General features: G+C 36.7%; 1 protein-coding gene across 3 annotated transcripts in view; it reads left to right on the plus strand.

Moving 5' to 3' along the window:
* The window catches only part of ETV1 (ETS variant transcription factor 1), an 89,118-nt gene extending 70,391 nt beyond the window's left edge, over nucleotides 1-18,727 (plus strand). For all 3 annotated transcript variants that reach the window (XM_053926666.2, XM_053926667.2, XM_053926668.2), the window contains 5 exons: nucleotides 464-530; nucleotides 2,238-2,308; nucleotides 5,384-5,553; nucleotides 10,871-10,972; nucleotides 16,017-18,727. In XM_053926666.2, coding sequence (XP_053782641.1) covers nucleotides 464-530; nucleotides 2,238-2,308; nucleotides 5,384-5,553; nucleotides 10,871-10,972; nucleotides 16,017-16,238 — 632 coding nt within the window. In that variant the 3' untranslated portion in view covers nucleotides 16,239-18,727. The remainder of the gene's footprint in view (nucleotides 1-463; nucleotides 531-2,237; nucleotides 2,309-5,383; nucleotides 5,554-10,870; nucleotides 10,973-16,016) is intronic.
* Nucleotides 18,728-22,231: the final 3,504 nt, after the last annotated feature.

The following is a 22,231-nucleotide window of genomic DNA, read 5'->3' on the forward strand; positions in this document are numbered from 1 at the left end:
TAACCCTAAAGGACTGGAGTAATTTTAAAAGACTTAGCAATTTTCATCTTTTGATAGTAATTTCTATCCAGTGGTCATGAAATAAGCTAGGAATTAGTTTCTGTTGATTTTTGCCACGGGATAATACACATTTAGTCCACAAGTGGTCGGAAACGTATTTTGACTCATGACGGGTTTTCAAGGACAGCATCATATTCATGTGGGACCACAGGTGGAGCCAGCCTGTAGCAAGATTCATGTGATGCAACTTCGAATTCCCAAACCTGCTCAAGAGAATCAGCTCAACACCCTTCCCTTTCTTGTGTGGGGGGCCCTGCCTGCAATGTTCACTGGGCTGGCGCGTTCCCCTCATGGAGACTCTGTGTCCTTTTCTGTCACCTTCTTATCTGCACTCTGTCTGCGGATGACAGCCTGTTTTCAGCTGCAGACCTCTCTGTGACCAACCTTGTTTCTCCTCTTTCAGAAGTGCCTAGCTGCCACTCCATTTACATGCGGCAAGAAGGCTTCCTGGCTCATCCCAGCAGAACAGAAGTTAAGTTTTCCATTATTGAATTTTTTGGTAAATATGTGTTAAAACCATCAGACATCCCAAGGAGGCAGTCAATCATTATATTTTATGAGAAAAATAACTTATGTTCCCATAACCATTATTTTTTAAAATTTTACCTTTTTAAAGTAAAATGAAGATTTTTCAGGTCAGAATATCATGTATTTGGTTAGCATGAGTCATGTGCACATAAATAACTGAAAAGTGGATTTCTGTGTTCCTTTTTTTTTATGCCAATAACCACATCCTTTTTAAATAGAACATGTGCTTTATAGATTACCCCACGTTTACTGCTCTCTGTTGAAATCTATAATCAAGGAATTTTCAGGTTTGCTTTACAGACCTAAGTCAGTAGATTTAAATATACAGGGGTGGGCAAAACTAGGTTTGTAGTTCATATGGAGACAATACAAATAAATAATACAATAATTAATAAATAATGCAGGAATAAACTCTATATTTCATGTACTCACAACTGTAAAGCTACTTTTACCTACCCCTCTATTTGCTTTAAAACATCCTGGATCTTACATTTTTGGATGATAGTAAAATAGAAATTCACGTAAGAGGACTGGAGAGGGGATTTTTATCGTAGATGTGTTTATGGTAAGCATGGTGGGAAAGCTTTGATCCAAGGGACTTTAACACGGGCAAAGAAAAGAATATAAATGATTTTTATCTGGATATCATCCACATTAAATATTTCTGGAAATTAGTACATGGTTCTTGATGTGAACAGTGCATGTATTTTCAGTGAGATGACCTAGATGCACCCTTTTAGGGTTGGTCTAATATTGGTTGTTTTGTATAAATGATATCAATAGAAGTAAATCCTGTGTTTAAAAGATAGTATAATGAGGTCGTAAATCCAAAATACTTGAGCCCAAAAAGTCTGCACAAGTGCAATGCAGTTACTGTTGCTACTGTTGTTAATATTATGTACCCTCAATAAACACCAGTACATTTGTGACTGTGAAATAAAATTGTGATTGTGAAATTTCTCCCTGGTGATTAAAGACAACAATTAAATAAAGGTCCACAGTCAAGGATATTTGGAGGAGAAAATGATTGTGTGATGCCGTCAGTTTATTTTGCACTTTATTCTGTGGACTTATGGCAAAAAAAGGAAAGTTATTTTTATTTTTATTTTTTTTTACTACCTTGGCTCTTGACAATGAAAACATGAGGAGACTAGCTTAGATATTTCTCCAAGGAAGTAAAGGCTTAAACTGAATCTGTTCCAGTTTCCCAGGGCAATAATGCAAGGGAAATATCAGCAAATCACTTGGATTCCCTCTCATCTCATGGAATCACAAAAAACTTGGAAGGAAACAGGAAAGGAGGTGATATGTTCTAAATTCTAGGTTTGCCGGGCTGTGAGCTCTGTGCTTGGGTTAGTAGTAATTTTAATAGCCAACTCTCATGTGTCACTGTATGTTAGGGACTATTCTAAACTTTTATATATTAAGTCATTTAATCCTCACAACATACCTACAAGGTAGATGGTTTATTGTTATTCCCACTTTATAGATGAGGAAACTGAGGCACAGGAGTTAAATGACATGTCCAAGGTCACAGAGCTGGAAAATGGCAGTTATTTTCTACCTCAATTTTTGTGTTAATCATTCCATTTTAAACGGTCGGTGAGCTTCATTTCAATTGTGATTAAAAGTATCTCATCTTCTCCCACAGGCTGTATGTTTGAAAAGGGTCCCAGGCAGTTTTATGATGACACCTGTGTTGTCCCAGAGAAATTCGATGGTAGGTTTTTCACTGTGTTTGAAGGGGTTGTGATTTTTGTGGTGGGAGTGGAGAGATCACTCTGGCCTCTCTAGAAAACAGTCAACATTCCTGTTTAAAGATTTATATGCACGTCATTTATGATGCACTCAACTCTTTCTAAACTTTACCTTTTATAAATTCTCTTTCCTTCCTCCATTAAAAAGCTTTTTCTTCTGTCCCCTAAGAGATCTCATTTTTAGAGATATCACTAGAGTGTCTTTCTTGTTGAGCTTTGTGTAGTGTAAGAGGGGGCTTTCCATTGCCCCATTGAGCTCGTGTAGCTTGTTGTTCGAGATTTATTGAAAGCTGATCCCATAATTAACAAAGCAGAACAGAAAGCATGCTACTGTGGATGCACAGATGACTAATGCGGCCTCTTTCCTCTTACTGTTCATGAAAAGATGCATTATGGAACGCGGGACCAACATAGCTGCCCATTTGGTTAGTGACTGTTAGTCCTTTTTTTTTTTTTTTTTTTTTTTCTGGGAAGATGTTCTTTACCAATGTGGCATTATTGTGGAATTGTTTGAAAGGAAGTTGGGAAACTATTACCTTTTTATTGTCACTCCCTGTTGCAGTGATAGAAAGGGGTGTTAGAATCTTCTTTTCTTGAAAAGGGTGGCAGAAGTCGGCATGTAGAGGAAGCTTGGGTAAAAACTGAACAGTTAATTGATTTAGTGGTTCTTCAGAATGGCCTCCATATTTCCTGCTTTGATTGTTTAACAGGAAACGAACGGAGCCGGGGCCTTCTGATTAGCCCAAGGCACAAACTTTGGGGATCATGGTCGTAATGACTTTGTGGCTCTCAGAAGTTTTTAATTGTCGTTATTTAAACAGCAAAGTCATGTTCACGTTGCTTCTCAATCTCCAATTAGTGGCTTGTAGACTCCTCTGTTCTCCAGGGTTTTGCTAGTCTTATGCTTCTCAGAAGGGATGCTAAGTCTTGGGAAGATCTGTTTCCTTGGCCTTCCTTTAAGTTGCTAAATTCATTCAAGGTCATAGGGTTAACACTCTAATAGGGGACTTTCTGTAGCTTTATTTTACAATAGATGTTAGTTTTCAGCTTCGAGTCTCAGAGGCATGATCTGTGTTATTTTTAACCGTTAGAAGAGCATCACAATTCTTAAAATACAACCTTTTCTCCTGAGACAAAACATAAAGCCTACACTTCTTGGAATGACCTTTATAGTTTCATTCAGTACTAGTGAGCTTAACATCTGAAAAAATCTTGGTAATCAGTATGGGCATATAAGGAAGAAAAATAGCTCAAAACTATAGACTTACAGGATTATGCTATAATCTTATAGGCCAATGTTATATTAATGTTAAGGGCCATTAACTTTCTTGAGTATTCCCTTTGACTTTAAATATTATTCAATTTTATACTAAGAAAACATTTTTTTGGAAGATAGTATGAGTATATATTTTACAGGGAATAGAGAACAAGAACAAAGAATAACAAAAGGTTGTATTTTCATTGTACAAGGCCAGGACAGTCAGTTACATTTACAGGCAGAAGCAATCTAGATATTATAAGATTTGACAGGGTTTCACTCTGTCTGCATAACTGCTCAAATTTTCACAATTGTCCCCTGCCCCCATGAAAAAATTTGTAGATCTTAGAAGGAAAAACAGTTAAATAACACTGTCATTGAAATCAATATGAAGAAACACTTCTGTATTATCTAGCTTAGACCAAAACAACATGATCTGTAGCAGCTACTGACAATAATTTTACTTTGGTTTAGGTTTTTAAAGTGTTGTTCTTTCCATAATTATTTTAAGGATGTATCTCTGCTTGCTGACCAAAGGAAAGATTTTTTAAAAGCTTGTGATTTGGTCTGTTTTATTGGTCTGTTTTATAATTCACACTTAGTGTGCATAGATGAGCTTGAAGATATTGTTTCTGAATTGTTGATTTAGTGGAGAAGACAAATTCATGCATTAACAATGATATACTGATGGGGCCTGCAATGTAACCAATTCCACACATTTTAAAGAAAGTATGCAGGAGATACAAGTAAATAGTCAGTGGTCTTGAACTGAGTTTTTGTTTGCTTGTTTGTTTGTTTATTTGTTTTTGATTTTGTTTTTTGGTAAAGCTGAGATAACTGACCAGATTTATACCAGAAGCATTTCAACAGTAACATGTTTATTGCTGTAATTTCTTTCACTGATTATTACACTATATATGAATGTCAAATAAATGCAAAAAATCTATTGCTTGGAGACAACTGCACTTGAACAGCAATTAAAAAAATACAAAAACATATAAATTTACCAGAAGCTCTGGTGTTTATATTTTTTTAATTGGGCTTTTAGTAAAAGTGTAGCAAGTTATATTCAAGTGAGTGAAACACAAGAAATTTTAAAAAATGCAAGAGAATTTTCATTTGCTGCCAGCTGCAAAAATGGTAGTGCCAGTACGAAGGTGGGAGGAAAGATGGTACGGTGGTGATCCACAGGCCCTGAACTGCCCCTGAGATTTCCCTAATTTGTATAAAGTGAGGGTTACTTAACTCAGAGTTGAAGATGCTATTAAATTTGCTTTAACATATTTGCCTTAAACTAGGCAAGTTTTTCATGTGTAGGTCAATGAGATACTCACAAATTGTAGTTAGCAGAAGTTAATTTCTACAAAGAAAATGCCTAGAGCTTAAAATGGATTCCTCTATCTTCAATGTTGCTCAGAACAGCAAGTAATGATATTAACAGTAACAGCAGAGAAGGGTGATTAGGTGCTATGGTTTTTGAAGAAATCATTGAAAAAATAGCAATATAAATTTTGTTTAAGTAAATGACATTCATGGGTTTATTCTGCACCTATATGCATTTCTTTTGCCCCTTATGTGTTATATATAATTGTGTGTAAGTCTGAATAGATTTCTGGGTTTTATTCAACCCCCTAAGTGTTTTAAATCCATATCTAGTGGTAACATTTTTCATAGAAACCCTTACAGCACTTGTGGTTTAACCATTCAACATTGGTTTAGTGTAAATTTATGTAAATATTATATTGCTAATAATAGAAACTTAATTTTTTTTTTAATTTAGGAGACATCAAACAAGAGCCAGGAATGTATCGGGAAGGACCCACGTACCAGCGGCGGGGATCACTTCAGCTGTGGCAGTTTTTGGTAGCTCTTCTGGACGACCCCTCAAATTCTCATTTCATTGCCTGGACTGGGCGAGGCATGGAATTTAAACTGATTGAGCCTGAAGAGGTGGGTTTAGTAGATTTGGGTAAGGAAAATCAGATATGTCATAATATTAAAAAAAAATGTGATTAATATGCCAAATATGTGGCTTTTTAAATTTTAAAACTTCAGGGATAATCTCCAAATTTTGAAGGTGGGTGGATGGGGGGAAGCGTGTGTACATTTAAAATAAAGTGAGTATATTGCATGCTTTTTCCAGTTCAATACCGTCCTTCAGAACTGATGTTGGAAATCCACAGAGCGTCATTAGTGTAAGCCTTTATTCAGGAACACAAGGCTTGGGACGTCTCTGAAGGAGCATCTAAGTTTGGGGTGTGTGATGGCCTTTAAGGGATAGCGGGAACATCTGTGAGGTTTGTTTCAACTAGTTTTGGGTATGGAGGAATTGTTCTTGCAAATTGGCAATCATTATTTGGACAATCTTGATTTTATTAAGGGGTTAGAAGGTAATATTTGGAGACCAAAGTGTCTATAATAGGGGCTGGGGACAAACAGCCGTGGGGGATAAAGCCAAGCAAGGGCCACAGTGGGAAACGTCCACTCCTTAACTTTCTCTTAGGAGACACAGGTTTGGTAGGAACATTGTTTCCCTTTGCTTGTTGGTGACCTTTGTGTTAAGTCAGCTGGGTGGTGCACACTTCATTGGAAGGTAGGGATGAAGCTTGAAACTCACCGTAATGCATAAGAAATGAACAAAGTGAGAGGACTCTGGAGAGAGGTAATACCGGTAAACGGAACACACATTCGACTAACTGTTCAACTATCCCCGCCCCCACCTATCACCCACTGCCATACAGATGGAGTACTTTCCTTAAGAACCCAGTTCTTCCTTTTTTCCCTGGACTAGTTTTAGGCTTAAGGCTTCTGTTGCTAGCATTTTGGACCCAATACAGAATGGTGACTGTTATATGAAATGTTCTTTTCTTTATTAGAGGTGCTTTCTCTGCTACCATTAAAATTGACTTTGGTTTACATTAGCCAAGAAAGCAGCGAAAGACTTGCAGCTAACATACCTATTTATGACTGATCATATTGACTAGATCCTAAACACCTCAGGAAGGTCAAAAAATTCAGTAAGATATCCAGCTGGTTTGAGTCTAAAGTGATTAGTTTCGTATGGACTGGACGTCTACAATGGAAGCTAATGGGCCTTAGGATACCATGTATTCAGTCACAATGAGACAATGTGTTTGAATGTGAGAACTAGAAGATAAGTTCACATTGCTTATTAAGATTTAGAAGACTGATTCAAATGTGTACTAAGAGCATAATGAAACAGCGGAGCGGGTTAGCACAATTGATCCTCCCAGTGATAACTAGCGGCGCTGGAGGGTTAGCTTAGCAACATTACGCCTGCCCCACACCAAGCACACGCATACGCATACGGAGGGCTCGATATCAGAATTTGAAAGGATTGCTCATCTAGCATGGGCTAAATGTTTGGGCGTCTGAATTTCGTACTGTGGCTAAAGTTTAATTTGTCAAAGGAAATTAGTTTTTATGTAGATGTAATTAAATGATGTAAGTGTAAAAACTGTTAAATGTGAAGCGTTAACAAACTGAGACTAGGAACATTTAACATAAAGTAATTTAAAAGCCCTTTAACATGATGGGAACATGTGCTCTTTACCTCATAAAAGGTTAATAATCATTGTGAGAGATGGTTCATACTACAACCGAGTATATTCAATAGAAACTTGTACCAAACAGTTATATATTTCCCCCCATGTGTGCTTAAAATAAAGTTGAGTAGAAACAGATTTTTAAATTTTTTCCTATGTATTTGTTAATTTAGGGGGAAATGTTGAAATATGTCAGTAATTATTAATCCATTCAGAAGAGTAAAACTTCTTTTTTTTAATATTTTAAAATTTTTATGTATTTATTTTTAGAGAGAGGGGAAAGGAGGGAGAGAAACATCAATCTGTGGACTGGGCCCGCAACCCGGGCATGTGTCCTGACGGGGAATCTAACCTTTCATTTCGCAGGCAGGCACTCAGTCCACTGAGCCACACCAGGCAGGGCCAGAAGAGCAAAACTTCTTATGCATGTGATTAACTTATTTATACAGCAGCTGTTGACTTTTTGCATCAGGTTTAATCAAGTAAAAGACTTGACCAGAAGACCATTAAGTTCCATCAAATTCTGAATTTATGTGATTTTTCTTTTTCTATGCAAGGAGGAAATAAAATTCCATCTGGTCCGTACAACAAACCAGCGTTTAAACACCTTGTCTGTAGCAGACTCACAGGGTGTAGACGGCTGGGGATGCCAAGGCAGCGCACCATTTCCAAACATTAACCGCCTGAATGGCAGCTGTGCGGTGAGCGCTCAGTGTGTCCCCAGGCCTTTGTTAAACGCGTGACATCCCTCTGATTGCTGCCTTTGTTCACTGTCGCCATTGCTTCCATCAGGCCATGGTTTTGCTCTTTATGTTTACCACCCTCAGAGAGAGTTTGTGACATTCTGCAGCCCGGTGGCCTGTGTGCACCCGCTCCCTCTAGTGGGCAGCGGATTCTGGGGAGTCTGAGTCAGCACACTCTTGAGCAGTGGCTGTTGGGATTACTCACGGGTTCCATTTCTTTACATTTCTTCTTGCAGTTTGAAACGATGCCGAGTGAGACTGCAGACCTGCACTGACTATCTGCTCAGTGTGTTTGGAAAACTCCAGTGAGCACATTATCCTCACCATCTCCCTTCTTGAGATAGTTGCTATAATAAAACGTTATTTTTGAATTAGTCATGGATCCTAGCATAGTAGAGCATCTCTAGGACCTGGAGGAGACATTTTTGATGATATTCAAACTTACTGAGGTGGAAGAGGCACCAAGAAGTCTGAGAGTAACGCCCTGATTGTGGTTTCCATTACTGAGTGTCGAACACGATTTTTAGAAATAAATTGAATAATACTGGAACTATTACATTTTCCTATTTAATTCAGTTGACAATAAGAGTGAAGGCCATCATCTTTTCACTCTCCTCACTAACAGCCGACACTCTCATTCGAAAGGAGTTTTATAAAGAAGTCAGTGCCATTATTGCTACCTTCGCACCTACTCCACGCTGAAATGTTGTCGTGGCTTTTAGTGGTGTTGGGTGGGTCCTATGTCAGGGATGAAGGGTCTCTCTTCGCTGGTGGGTGGTCCAAGCTATCCTGCAAATGATTTATTGTGGCAAGAGCACTTCAAGATGGGCTCTACCCTCTTAACAGATTTTTAAAATAAGAATTATTTTAAGCTTTTTAAAAGATGTATTTATTTTTAGAGAGAGGGGAAGGGAGGGAGAAAATCATCGATGTGAGAGAGAACATGAGTTGGTTGTTCTCAAATGCAACCCAACCAGGGGGCCGAACCTGCAACCCAGGCACGCGCCCTGACCAGGAATGGAACTTGAGACCTTTCGCTTTGCGGAATGATGCCCAACTAACTGAGCCACACAGTCAGGGCTCTTAGCAGATTTTTATTTGTACAGAACAGTGCTGTTAACTGTAGGCACTCTGTAGTGCAGCCGATTTCTAGAACTTACCTTGTATAACTTCTCTGTCTCTCGTAGGCATATCGGTATGTCTCATTTCCCTCAACTTGATACGAATGCAGCACTGAAAGAGCTCTAAAAATATATTTTATTGTTTTTAAAATGTTCACAAATACGTGCAGTGCTGACACTTAACTAGCACCCTAAAAGTTATACTCTGATTTTAGTATTTAAAAAATCATCTTTCTCTCCCAGAGACTTCCACAATGTTCTCTTAAAATTTGTTGCAAATATTTTATTTTCTATGTGCCTCCTGGTGAGTTTCTAGGAAGCAATCATTTTTATACAAATGAGTATCCAGAAATTGTTGTTTAATTTAAGGAGATATTAGTACTTTATTTTCACCTGCCCTCCAGGTTTGCATGCTGTGGAGTTGCCTCACCTATTAAAGGTTTAATGATGGCCATTGTTAAGTTCTTAAAAGCTATTTTATTCAGAAAGCATTGCTTTCAGTTCTTATTGCCGCCTTCCCATTTCACTATCGCTGAGATCATTTACATGGAAATAAAGTTTATCTTTGGAAAATTAGGATGTACCGGCCATGGTGACTGTCTGCTTGGATGTATATAGTCCCGTGCCTGCTAAACCACATTTCAGTGCCCTTACAGAAAGTGTACTGACACGCGTGACTAGATTCCATCGTATCTCCTTTCAGCGAATACAAATTAGTAAGAGAGAAAATAGCACGGATCAGTATTTTTACAAGAAAAAACAAATGCTGGAGAAGGGTTATTGCTAATAAAGTGCAGAGACGGAACGATCTCTCTAAAAAGTATTGTGTCTTAGTGTATGCGGCATAGCGACAACTTGGGATCTCATGGACACGAAAGAAAACACTAACCCTTTTACATAATGCTCTCTTGGGGTTGGCCAGGTCTGAGTGGCAGCTGCAGTTTCTGCTCAGACTAATAAAAAAAGGGGAAATTAATGAGAACGTGACTTTAGCCACAATGTTCTGTTCAATGCTTTAGTTAGTTCAGGCTAGTGGTGGGGTGGGGGATGCCCCAACATGGAGGAACAGGGTTTTCTTAAAGCTCCATTGAAGACTCTCTCTTTGCCAGATAAGTTGCTGCTCCAAAGCCGCATTATAAAGAGCTCTGATGATTTTTCAGCAAACAACAAAGTGGACATTCTGCTTTAGAGATTCATATACATGGTGACCTTTTCCACTTCCTTCTTATTTTTAGTGGCCAATCACTGTTTGCTAAATGAATGTTTAATTCTCCAGTTGGGTATTTATTGGCTACAATTTTATTTTGATGCCGCTTGAGGCAGTAAAAATTGTTTGCAGTCCAAATTATTAATTTATATACTGTTTCCTCTGCTGTATACACAATGCCACTTGTTCACTCTTTTTTTTTTTTTTTTTAGTATCGAGTTGGACATCTTTTTTTCTTTGTTTTATCATAACCCAAAAAACACCTCACAAAGAGGTCACCAAGCTGTTCTTAATCTATAGTTTTTAATTTGAACACTAAGAAGAAAAAAATCTACAGTTTTTCTCAGAATGGGAAACTTGCCTCATTTTGGTGAATTGCAGCCTGTTCATTCCAGTCGTAAATACATTCCCATATTTCCATTTAATTTTGTATCCAAAACAATGGTGACAAAGAATTCTATTGTGATGTTTTAACCAGGACACAGGAAATTCACATTAGGGTGGCTCTTGCCTCTTTGATTTGGCTGTGTTTTGGAGGGGTTGGAAGTAATTAATGAATTAGCTATTCTTTATGAACTATTTTGATGAGCTAATATTTAACACCACAATGTAATTCTGTTTTGGTGGCAGGTGGCTCGGCGTTGGGGCATTCAGAAAAACAGGCCAGCTATGAACTATGATAAACTTAGCCGTTCACTCCGCTATTATTATGAGAAAGGTATCATGCAAAAGGTGAGCAGCTAATACAGCATTAGAATTCATTGAAATGTTGCACATAAATCTGCCTGTTATACTTGAAAAGCCACATATTATTGCATTGCTGAAGCAAGGTTTTCAATCACTTTAACATATGCATGGTTCTTGGTTTGGTACCTTTCTATTTACAAATTTATGGGCATCATAGACAAATATGTAGTAATATCATATACAAGTTATAGACTTACTGGGAGTTCCTGTTTCACTGTGTTTGCTAAAAAAAGGTTGTTTCTGTACTAATATTATCTGTATAGATCCCCAGAAGTTGTCCATCTTCATCTATATTCTCAAGAATTACATAATTTTGAAATGCTCCTGCTTTTAGTTTCTAATACCAACTGGATTCTTACTTTTTATTCCTTATTCTGATTCTTAAAGCATTCAGAACATTTCTTCTTCTCATTCCAAAAAACTTATTTTTCTTGCCTGAAATTTTGTTTGCTTTCATTACCAGCCAGCTTAATATTCTAAATCACGTATTAAGTATTTGATCTCATTTTATTGGTAGAATGAAATTAAATTTATATTTTATTTCAAATGAGCTTCCCTTAATATTTGAAAGCAGCTTTTTAAAAAAGAATGAGAGAAAACAAATGAGTTACATTTAGAACATACTCCAAAATTTTTGAGGAAGGAAATGAATATATAAAGATAAAACACTTGGACATTTGTTATTATTACATTTCATCCTCGCATGTATATTCAATTTAACTGTCTTGACTAAGTTTACCATTTACCCAATGTTTTCACTGCAGTTTTATTATGCACTCTTTGGGAGGATATAAACATAGTTATACATTACAAATTGTGGCCATAATTTCATTTCACCATAATGCCAAGCAAAACTAGACCAGTTGCTACATGAAACTTACTAGAACAGAGGGCAACAGCGTCATTGGGTTTCCTGGACCAAAGGGAATCAGTGCTCCAGAGTTTGCCAACTTAGCAGTTAAAATGTCCAAAACCCTTAAAAGATAAGGCTAAATTAGATTCACAATTGCTTCCTATGTCCCTGAATCTCACCTTCAAAATACATAACCATTTCCTACCTGCTCCTTCGGTCTTCTCCATCTTCTCCATCTCAACCATGGGGTCATTTTTAATTCCTGACGTTCATGCACCACTCCCATTTGCAGCCAAATCCTTTCAGATACATTGCATTCCTTTCTTTTTCATCACCCTCGTCCCAGTTTGGGCACATCAGGTGGGCTGCACAGTAGGTGCCCAGCCAGTGCCCTGGGCAGCGTTGCTCGGCAGTGAAAGAAAATGCAGTCATGTTCTGGGTTTGTAGGTGGCTTCTCATTGGATCACCTTTTCGAGCTGATAGCTAGCTTCTCCTACTAAATGGTGTGTTCTTACCTCAAATTTACTACAAGTTTTAAATGAAAATTAATGATTTGAGACACCTGCATTGTACCTGGCACAACAAAATTTGTCAACAAATGGTAGCTCTGAATGCATCTCATGCCAGAAGCCAGTGTAAGCCAACAGGTATTTACTTGGCTTTTGTATCTTGCTTCTTATGCCCCTTATTAAAATGGGCACTCACAAAGAGCCAAAACGTATTATGGGATCTCCAATCATACCTCGGCTTTTAGACACAGTATTCGCAGGCTGTCACGCCTGCTCTTAAATATTGTCAAAGGTGTTTAAATTTATACTTCTTATTCCAGGTTCATATTTATTTATCCCATTATCTCATATCCTATTTGTTTACCTCTTATTTTAATAAATTACTAAGGCAAGATGCTATCAAATAATCAAATAATAGCATAGATGTTGAAATGCAGGTAAAAATGTTGCTCCTCACATTTTTTCCATTTTAGGATGTAGTTGCCAGAGTAGACTTCATTCACCCGCTACTATAGGACAGCAAGATGCTGTACGTGACATACCTTTTCAGGTGTTGCTGTTTAATGTGTTGTAAGAAAGGGTGGGTTGTTTAACGGAACATGTACAAGGTGAAGTCTACTTGTGACTAGCACAATCAAGGCTTTTTACAGTTCTTAGGGACACATACTCACTCTTCCTGCGCGTGTTGAACAGTTCTAATTGAGGCTGTTCTCACATGACTCCTTCATTGCTGCACTCATTGTTCCCACTTTCTAGAATGTCTTGCCTTCTCGTCTGTGCCTGTTAGCATATGTACCATTCAAATGGTTCAGTAAGTTCTACTGTAGTTCATTCAGAGGGGCATTATGCTGTTCTTTTTTTTAAAACACTGCGATGCAGAATTATATATTTCAGTATGTAGGAAATGTTTATGTGACCGAACTTGTTGCAACTTAAAAATTATGTGTGCATGACGTATATATAAAAAATGAAAGATTAGAAAGTAAAATAAAAATAAAGTAGACATAAACATGTAAAGATACTGATTGTCCGTAATTATGAAAGACGTAATAAACAGTGGAGTAATGTTTATTATATCCCATTGAGAGTGTATTTCTATTTCAAAAGTTAGAAATACCTAGAAAAGTAGACTTAAATGTTTTAACAATGGTTATGTTTGAATGATATAATGATGGGTCATTATTTATTTTGGATTCATCTGTAATTTTTAATTTTCCTCCAGTATCCCTGTGTTACTTCTAAAATTTTGATAGTTAACGAGATAAATACCTAGTCTTTCAAAGCACACTGCATAAGATACCTCCTGTTTATTCTGATTCATCTCTCCTGCAAAATTCATGTTTTATCTATCTCAGCATTACAGTGTGGGTATAATTGTATTACTAATAACAGAATGTGTTAACTCCCCTGCACTGATTATCAGCCCTTGTGAACTCTGCAGCATTTAACATCGTCTAATAAACGGAGTAATAGCCCTGAAAATGTTTATTCCGAGGAAAACTAGAAGGAGCAGTGAGTCAAGGCAAAGTTCTTAATAGATTTTATAATCTAGATTGCACGTTATACACTTAATTCCCCACACCGACTTATCAAATCATTTCTACTTATAACCAATCAAAACAGGCTGAACAAAGAAGCTCTAGATGACAAAAGCAAGTACCTTTTTCTCCACAGCCCCAACAAAAGAAAGCAGGTTACTAAATGTTCTGAGATATGCAAGATATTTATTTTTTTTTCTCGGAATGCTCTCAACAAAGAAAAAAGTGAAAACTAGTATTAGTATCTTAGTTTTGTTTCTGATATTGCCTATTTTTATTTGTGTGGTAATTTTACCATTTCACCTTTATGAACTTAATTTCCTTTTTATAAAGGACCAAAGTGAATAAATTTATGCCAGGCTTCTCTGATTTTCCATTCAGTGTACCAGAGACTTCTGTCTCAAACTTACCACCAGTTTTCTCCATTTCACACACACACACACACACACACACACAGGAAACTGAGGGCAGTCTAAGAAATATATCCAGTCCGGGCCAGGCAGCTCAGGTGGTTAGAGTGAAGTCCCAATTTGCCCAGGTTGTGGGTTCAATCTCCTGTCAGGGAACAAACAAGAAGCAATCAATGAATGCATAAGTAAGTGGAACAACAAAAGGATGTTTCTCTCTCTCCCTCTCTCTCTCTCTCTTACTAAAATCAATATAAAAAATTTTTTAAGAAATATATCCAAATTCATACAAATTGTGCACTGCTTTCAAACCTAAGAATATTCAGAATTTTAGGATTCTCTGCACTGTTTCCTCTTCCAGGGTAAACAAATCCAAGACAAAAAAAAAAATCTCTGTGAGTCCAGAGGAGCAGTTCCCTTTGGTAGCTGTTTCTTTCCAAATATACACAGATAGTTCATCGACTACGAACTCACCACTGCCCCATAACACAAAGCAACTAACTAGCAGTGCCCGTTTGATGCTTAGGAACCCAGAGGCGATTAATTTTCACCTTCCTAAAGTTAACGAATTATAGATATACCCAAAAAGTTACTCTCCAAGTTAATATATAGAATTATATTGATCTTTACTCCACCCCCTACTCTGGTTTTGAGAGAGCCTCAGTGTGCTTTATTAATGGTGATAGGAGGTGGGGAACTATATTTGTTTCACTCAATTGTTTATAATTTCCTTATAGAAGCATCACTCTTCAAAATTTAAGATTGGGACATGTCATTCCCTACAAATTATGCTACTCCATTATTTCAAGCAGCTGTCACATTTATTTTTCTCATTTCCTCCTTGTGCACTGTGTACTTTAAATTCCTTTCCCTTTTTTACACCTCTTACTTCAATCTGACACTTTACACACATCCTTAACTTCTGTCTAATGCATCTCGCCTTCATTTTTAAAAGTGATGTACCCAGGATAATGCAGTCCTCTTGATCCATCTTTCATTTAAATAAGGCTATGTATCTTTTTTTCCTCCTTTGATAAGAATACACAGTAGGGGGGAAAAACCCAGTTCACCCTGTGAATCAGTGAATCACTAGTCTAGTCTTAAGAGGAACACAACATTTTTCTTTGCAGGTTTGGAAGTTTAGGTTTTCTATGGTTCCACAAATATAATATTAAGAGGGGACGCTATACCTTAAAGGTCCAGTTATGTTTTAAGTGGAAATATTACTTTTTAAAACAGAAAAAAGAAACTTTCAGTGTGAGATGCCTACATGAAATCGTTGATTTTTCCCCCACAAATAACAATGTAAATTTACCTTTATATTAAAACAAGCTAACTGCTCAGCTTTCTAGCTACATCTGGAATGAATATAAATACTATTCAGGGGCAATATTTTGCAATTTATTTCACAAAGGAAAATCTTTTTTTTCCTGTTATGTGTACTAATTCTTGGTGGCTTTTTCTTCTGTTACCCATCATTTCTGAGGTATTAAACCATGTTTCTGTTCTTTTCTTTCCCTGTCCTTCATCATCTGGGGTAGTGGAGATGTATGTGGTGTGTGTATTGGGGGGTAATTGACAAAGGACATTGTATTAGTGTCCGTTATGCAACATAAGGATTCGATATTTGTAAATATTACGAAATGATCCCCACAGGAAATGTGGTAAATCTCCAGTAGGACGTACTTAAGGCCGGGCTTTTCTCTTCCATGTTGTCGTCAGGTGGCGGGGGAGAGATACGTCTACAAGTTCGTATGCGATCCAGAAGCGCTCTTCTCCATGGCCTTTCCGGATAATCAGCGCCCACTGCTGAAGACGGACATGGAGCGCCACATCAACGAGGAGGACACGGTGCCCCTGTCTCACTTCGACGAGAGCATGGCCTACATGCCGGAAGGGGGCTGCTGCAACCCCCACCCCTACAGCGAAGGCTACGTGTACTAACGCAGTGACAGTCGAGCAGGGCCTCTGCGCTTTCCCTCTGCAGGGGAGCTGCAGAGAATCTGGATTCCCTTCGATCTTTGTTTGATTTTTGTTGTTTGTATTTTATTTTTAAATAATAATACACAAAAAGGGGCTTTTCCTGTTGCATTATTCTATGGTCTGCCATGGACTGCGCACTTTATTTGTGGGTGGGTGGGAGGAACCTAAACACTTATTCCGTGTAACAGGAAGGTAACGGGTGAATGGGTGGGGGCGGGGGGAGTGGGGGATTACTTTTTACTTCGGCTTGGGATGGGGTCCTAGAGGTTTTAAGTATGATGAAGCTATATCATGTTTATTTGATTTCATAACAACATAAGAAAATGTTCATTTTGTCCGCATATCTATGGTACAGTTAATTCACCGTTGTGTAAATATCCACTTGGAGACTATTTGCCTTGGGCATCTTCCCTATCATTTCTGCGTCTCTGCAAGGTGTACAAAAAAAAGTTTATAAATGTCAGTTTAAATGTTAGAAATTACTGTTTTTGCACCTCTTGTAGAAAGGTATTTAGAGATTGTATTTGCTGGGTTTTGTTCTGTTTTGCTTTATGTATGACTCACAGAGGATGACCATAAATGGGTAATTCTCTCTGAAGTTCAGTAATCACCGTGACTGTAAATGAGGGGCACATTTTTGGACTCTGGCTCCAAACTGAGTCACAGGCCAGTAGCATTACATGTATCTGGTGCCGCCTTGCTATTTAGACACAAATCATACTGTTGTTTCCATATTTTGAAGCCCATTTCTGTTAAATAATGATACATCATGGTCCTTGAGATCTTCATTCACATGTTAAATCTGGGATCACCATGATGCAAAAAATATCTGTCTTTTCACTTCTTTCAGTACATAAAAATGTTATTTAATCAGTAAGAATTAACTGTACTAAATCACATATTATGCTGTTCTAGGTACAGCAAGCACTCCTTAAGAAAAATATCCAGTACACTAAATAGGTACTATAGTAATTTTTAGAGATGGTACCCATTGATATGCATCTAAATCTTTTACTGCTGTGTTATGTTGATAACATATAAATATTAGATAATGCTAATGCTTCTGCTGCTGTCTTTTCTGTAATATTCTCTTTCATGCTGAATTTACTATGACCATTTATAAGCAATGCAGTTAACTACACATAGCATTTCAGGACAAAATAGATGACTCAAACCATTTATTGCTTAAGAACTAGCTTATGCCATGCTATGCTCTAAGCAGCTTTTATGCACATTGACAAATGAAGAGTAAGCTTCAGCTTGCTAAGGGAAACTGTGGAAACTTTTGTAACTTTTGGTGACATAGAAAATTATTTACAAATTGTCAAAGTATATGAGGCAGTTGCTGTATGACGTAGTGCTGGCACTGAGATTATCTGTCCCTCATCTTGTTTTGGAGACTCGTGTAAATGTGATTGGATTGTTTGAAAGAAGATTTAAAGTTGCAAAGGGTTTTGTTTTGTTTTTGTTTTGCATTTGGAGAAAATATTTAAAGCAGGATATGTTGTACCATTCACCTGGAAAAAAAAAAAACACAAGTAAATGGTTTTATAGTATCTCTAAATAGCTTGCTAAATGAGTCAAGCAGGAAATGTGAATTTTGTTCAATCCACCAATATCCCCAAAGGAATGACATTTTTTAAAGAGTATATATCAAAATGTTAAAAATATATATATCCTACACAAATTCAAAATCAACCTCAGAAAGCATTTCACTGAGCACAGGACAGATCCTTGAAAGATCCATCTCCTGGCTGCCCATTTTCCCACACATCCCTAACCCGAACAGCTATTGGCAAACCCACGTACCACAATCAGGAGTATTTACATTTAATCCTACAAAAAAATCCTAATTCAATATATATGTATGTAACCTGTCATTTCAATAATTATTCCACACATGCATTATACATCATTAGGCCCGTTGTGGGCTAAGAAGTATGCCTTAAAAATCTGAACTTTTATCCCCTTCACTTTGTTCATGTGGCCATTTACCAAAAACGAATTTTAAAATATTCAGCTAAAGTTTACTGGAAAGAGAATTGATGTATTTGAAGAAATTGAAAGTGGGTCTTTACAATATGATCTAAATGAAGTGTATTGAGGATTCTGTTTCTTTTTATTTTCTCTCTTTCCTTTCTTTCTTTTTAAAAATTCTCTTGTTTGCCAGTGGGGAAGAATTGGGCTATGAGTTATCTTAAGAAATCAAAGGAAGAATTGGTTTCACTTATATAATATTTAAGGACAAACTACATATTTTTCTGTTTAAGGTAGTGACTCACTGAATAAAATAATTGGCCGACATTAAGAATATTTCCAATACAGAAGGGTTTAAAACATTGCATTATAAACTTGGGAAATGTATATAAATTTTTTTAAGTTCTGTTTCATTCTTCTTTTTGTTTGGTTGTGTTTTTATTTTCAGATAGATTAATAAATCTGGCAGCTGATTTCTGCAAGATTCTTGTGTTCTGAATTTCTAACTGAATTGGCTACTCCTACATAGAAATCCATTAATAATGTAACATTATTCCCTTCAACTTGGTAAAAGTCACTAAAAGAAATATTTCCCTTAGTATTTTCTTCCTTTTATTGATGACATGCTAGTACCCAGCAGACTAATTCCAACAAAGAACGTTAAATCCCATATAGCTAGTGAAAAATAATTTTTCTTACATTATGTCTATTAAAAGTGCTTAAAAATAAAAATCCACAAGACTAACAGTGCAGAGCAATGTTCTCAAATAATAGAAGGATCTTGGAGGTCATTTAATTAAACGTTTTTATGGATCGTACAGGCATACCTCGTTTTATTGCGCTTCGCTTTATTGTGCTTCCCAGGTGTTGCACTTTTTACAAACTGAAGGCAAGACCCTCCACCAGCAAAAAGATTACGCCTTGCTTTATTGAGATACTGGCTTTATTACAGTGGCCTGGAATGGAACCTGCAATATCTCTGAGGTATGCCTGTATTAGTTTCCTGTAGATGCTGTAACAAATCACCACAAATTCATTAGCTTAAAGCAACACAAATTTATCCTCATAGTTCTGGAGATCAGAAGTCCAAAGAGAGTCTAAAAGGGCTAACATCAAGATGTCTGCTGGGCTTGTTTCTTCTGCAGGCTCCAGGGGCCAACCCCATTCTATCATCTTCCACATTCAGAGGCTGACAGCGGCTCCTGGTTCCTGGCTTTTGGCTCCATCACTTCAATCTCTTCTTTTTAAAAAAAATTATTAAATTTGTTGGGGCAACATTGGTTAATAAAATTACATAGGTTTCAGGTGTACACAGCTGTAACACATCATCTGTATGTTGTATTGTGTGTTCTCAGTCTCATTCTGTGGCCACACTTCCCTTTCTCCCCTACTGCATTCAAATCGTCCTCTGCCTCCCTCTTATAAGGACACTTGTGATTACATTTGGGGTCCACCCAGATAATCCCAGGTGATCTCCCCATGATCTTTAAATTAATCACATCTTCAAAGTCCCTTTTGCCAGATAAGTTATCATTCACACATTCCCATGGTCATGAGATGGGTATGGGGGGGGAGGGGGCTGCTGTTACTCATCCTACCACACAGCTGAAAGGAGACACTGTATAGTACAAACGCTGACTGACTTGTTTATAGACAGATGTGTTCTAGTGAATGAACTATGATTAGAAATTATTGAAGAACATTTTTGTTTACCATTGAGATAGTCTCACTTGTTCTGCTAAATGGTACCAAAAGCCTTCTATTTAAAGCTCACCTGTTCCATCAAAGTAACATCTATCTGGTAATTGCATCAAGCTGTTGGATTATTTAATTCCCCTTTCTGTAAACATGTAACAAAAGGAGGATAAAAAGGTGTGATCATTACAGAGTAGTAGCACAGTAAATTATGTTGTCCAAGCCAGGTATTTTTAAAAATACATTTCTTTTGGTGCTAGTATGAGTTGTTACTATGCAATCTTAATATCAGCAACTGATTTCTATTAGGTATGAATAATGTATAGAATATCTTTGTTACTAAAAAGAACAATTCTGAAATATGAGTCAACTTATCTTTATATGACACGGAAAGAAACCTATTACCCAACATTATAGCATTTGGCTGGATCATAGGAGTTATAAAGGAGCCACTTGGTCTATCAGGCAGCATTTTCAGAGCTGATAATAACATAATATTATAGAGGAAACCATGTGAGTGTTTCTTACTTGGTATCTTGAAAGAGAAAACCTAAAACTGAAAAATAAGTGAGTTTGAGCTATTTTCCAGTTACACTTTAATATGAGAAAGGGGAAAAATAGTTATTTTAAAAACCATAGAAATTGGATAAAAATAATAGAAAAAGTTCAAGAAGGCAAATGGACATATTGAACAATTGTGATAAGAAGTGCATAAAAGCTAAGTTTCTGTAAGGCATTAGTGTTAGACATGACACTGAAGAATCTGGCCCATTTTACTCAGAATGCAACTAGTACTTTTAGGACTTGACATTTTTTTAAAAAAGTAAACATGATTTAGAAAGATTTATTTAGGAAAATCAGTTTATGGAAAAATACAGTTTAAGAAGAGAGACTTTGATTAGAGTAGTGAATGCCTTTATAGAAATATTGATAATTTTAGAATGTTCAATTAAAAGTATATATAGAACACCTATGGTTTTTTAATTGATATGCAAGGTAGGGTTTTTTTTGCATATAGGCTCTAATAGTTTTATTTACTTCCATTCTGAAATTATATTTATGTTTCTATGGGAAAGATTTTTAATTCACTTGGATGTATTAAGATTATACTTATGGTTTGAGAAAACATGCTATGAAATTTATGTAATTATAGCAAAATAAATATGCTCAAAATTTAAATCTAAAATAAAAGCCCAGAAATGGAAAATACTGGACTATCGTGATCACTCTGGGAGATGGCACATCTTAAAAACGATAAATGTACTCTAAATTTTTGACTAGCTTCTAATCATCTGAAACATCTCAATCATTTAATTTATGATCAAAGCACTCGGGTAATGTCTTTACTCCTATCCTTTCCCAGGTATTATTCTCTCATAACAAGTCCCAGGATACCTGATAAAGCTTTTTCTAGTTCTATGTTCTAATCCCTTTAAATACTTTTTAAAAAATCCCTTCAGTAAATATATCAGGAAGAAGTTTTAGTAAATGAGCTATCTAAATTATTTCAGTGCATCCCATCTGCCCACCACCGTGACATATGGTCGTGTCCCTATCACTTGAATGGCGTCTGAGAAGCTGAGGAGAATGGCAAACCTAACATCATTGTGTCGAGGTCACCTGATCAAGGGCAAACTCATAAACCCTACTTTTTTGTATAAGTGACCTAGCTACTTTCTTGTTTTAGATTCTTAATGAGTTAAAAATGTATGTAACAATGGCTCACATTTTGTTTACAGTCTTACTTAAAATTTATTTCTTTAACCATTTTGAATAGTCTTTATAGAAAAATATAGAAAAGAAATGAAGTACTATTTAAACAACACCAAAATTAAGCCATGGTACATATCTGTGTATGTGGTTTTGTATTTTAAGTCTTTAAGAATTTTGAAATCAAAGTGATTGAAGTACCACTTTGTTTTTCTCTTGGAGAGGGATGACAGTTTATGATCCCCTAAAAGACCGATGTCCTGATCAAATTCTTCGGAAAGAGGTAAACACCGCCCTTCTGCCTTATGCTATTGGACGTGACTTCCAAAAGTTGCAGATTTCCCAGAGAACTTTCAGAGCATAGTAGATTCAAAGTCCACCATTCAGAAGAGGCAACAAATGGATTTTTAAAGTAGAACTGAAAGCGCAGAAAGTATTTTATAAGGAAATTTAATTTTTTTAAATTGTCACATTACTGCAAAGGAGATTGTGACATCTTATAAACCATTTTATTTTCTGTATAGCCAGGAAAACTACTTGTTGAATGTAAATGTAATTGGCAGAAGAAAAAT

This window comes from Desmodus rotundus, chromosome 6, assembly GCF_022682495.2.
Source record: "Desmodus rotundus isolate HL8 chromosome 6, HLdesRot8A.1, whole genome shotgun sequence".
In the NCBI taxonomy this organism is placed as follows: domain Eukaryota; kingdom Metazoa; phylum Chordata; class Mammalia; order Chiroptera; family Phyllostomidae; genus Desmodus; species Desmodus rotundus.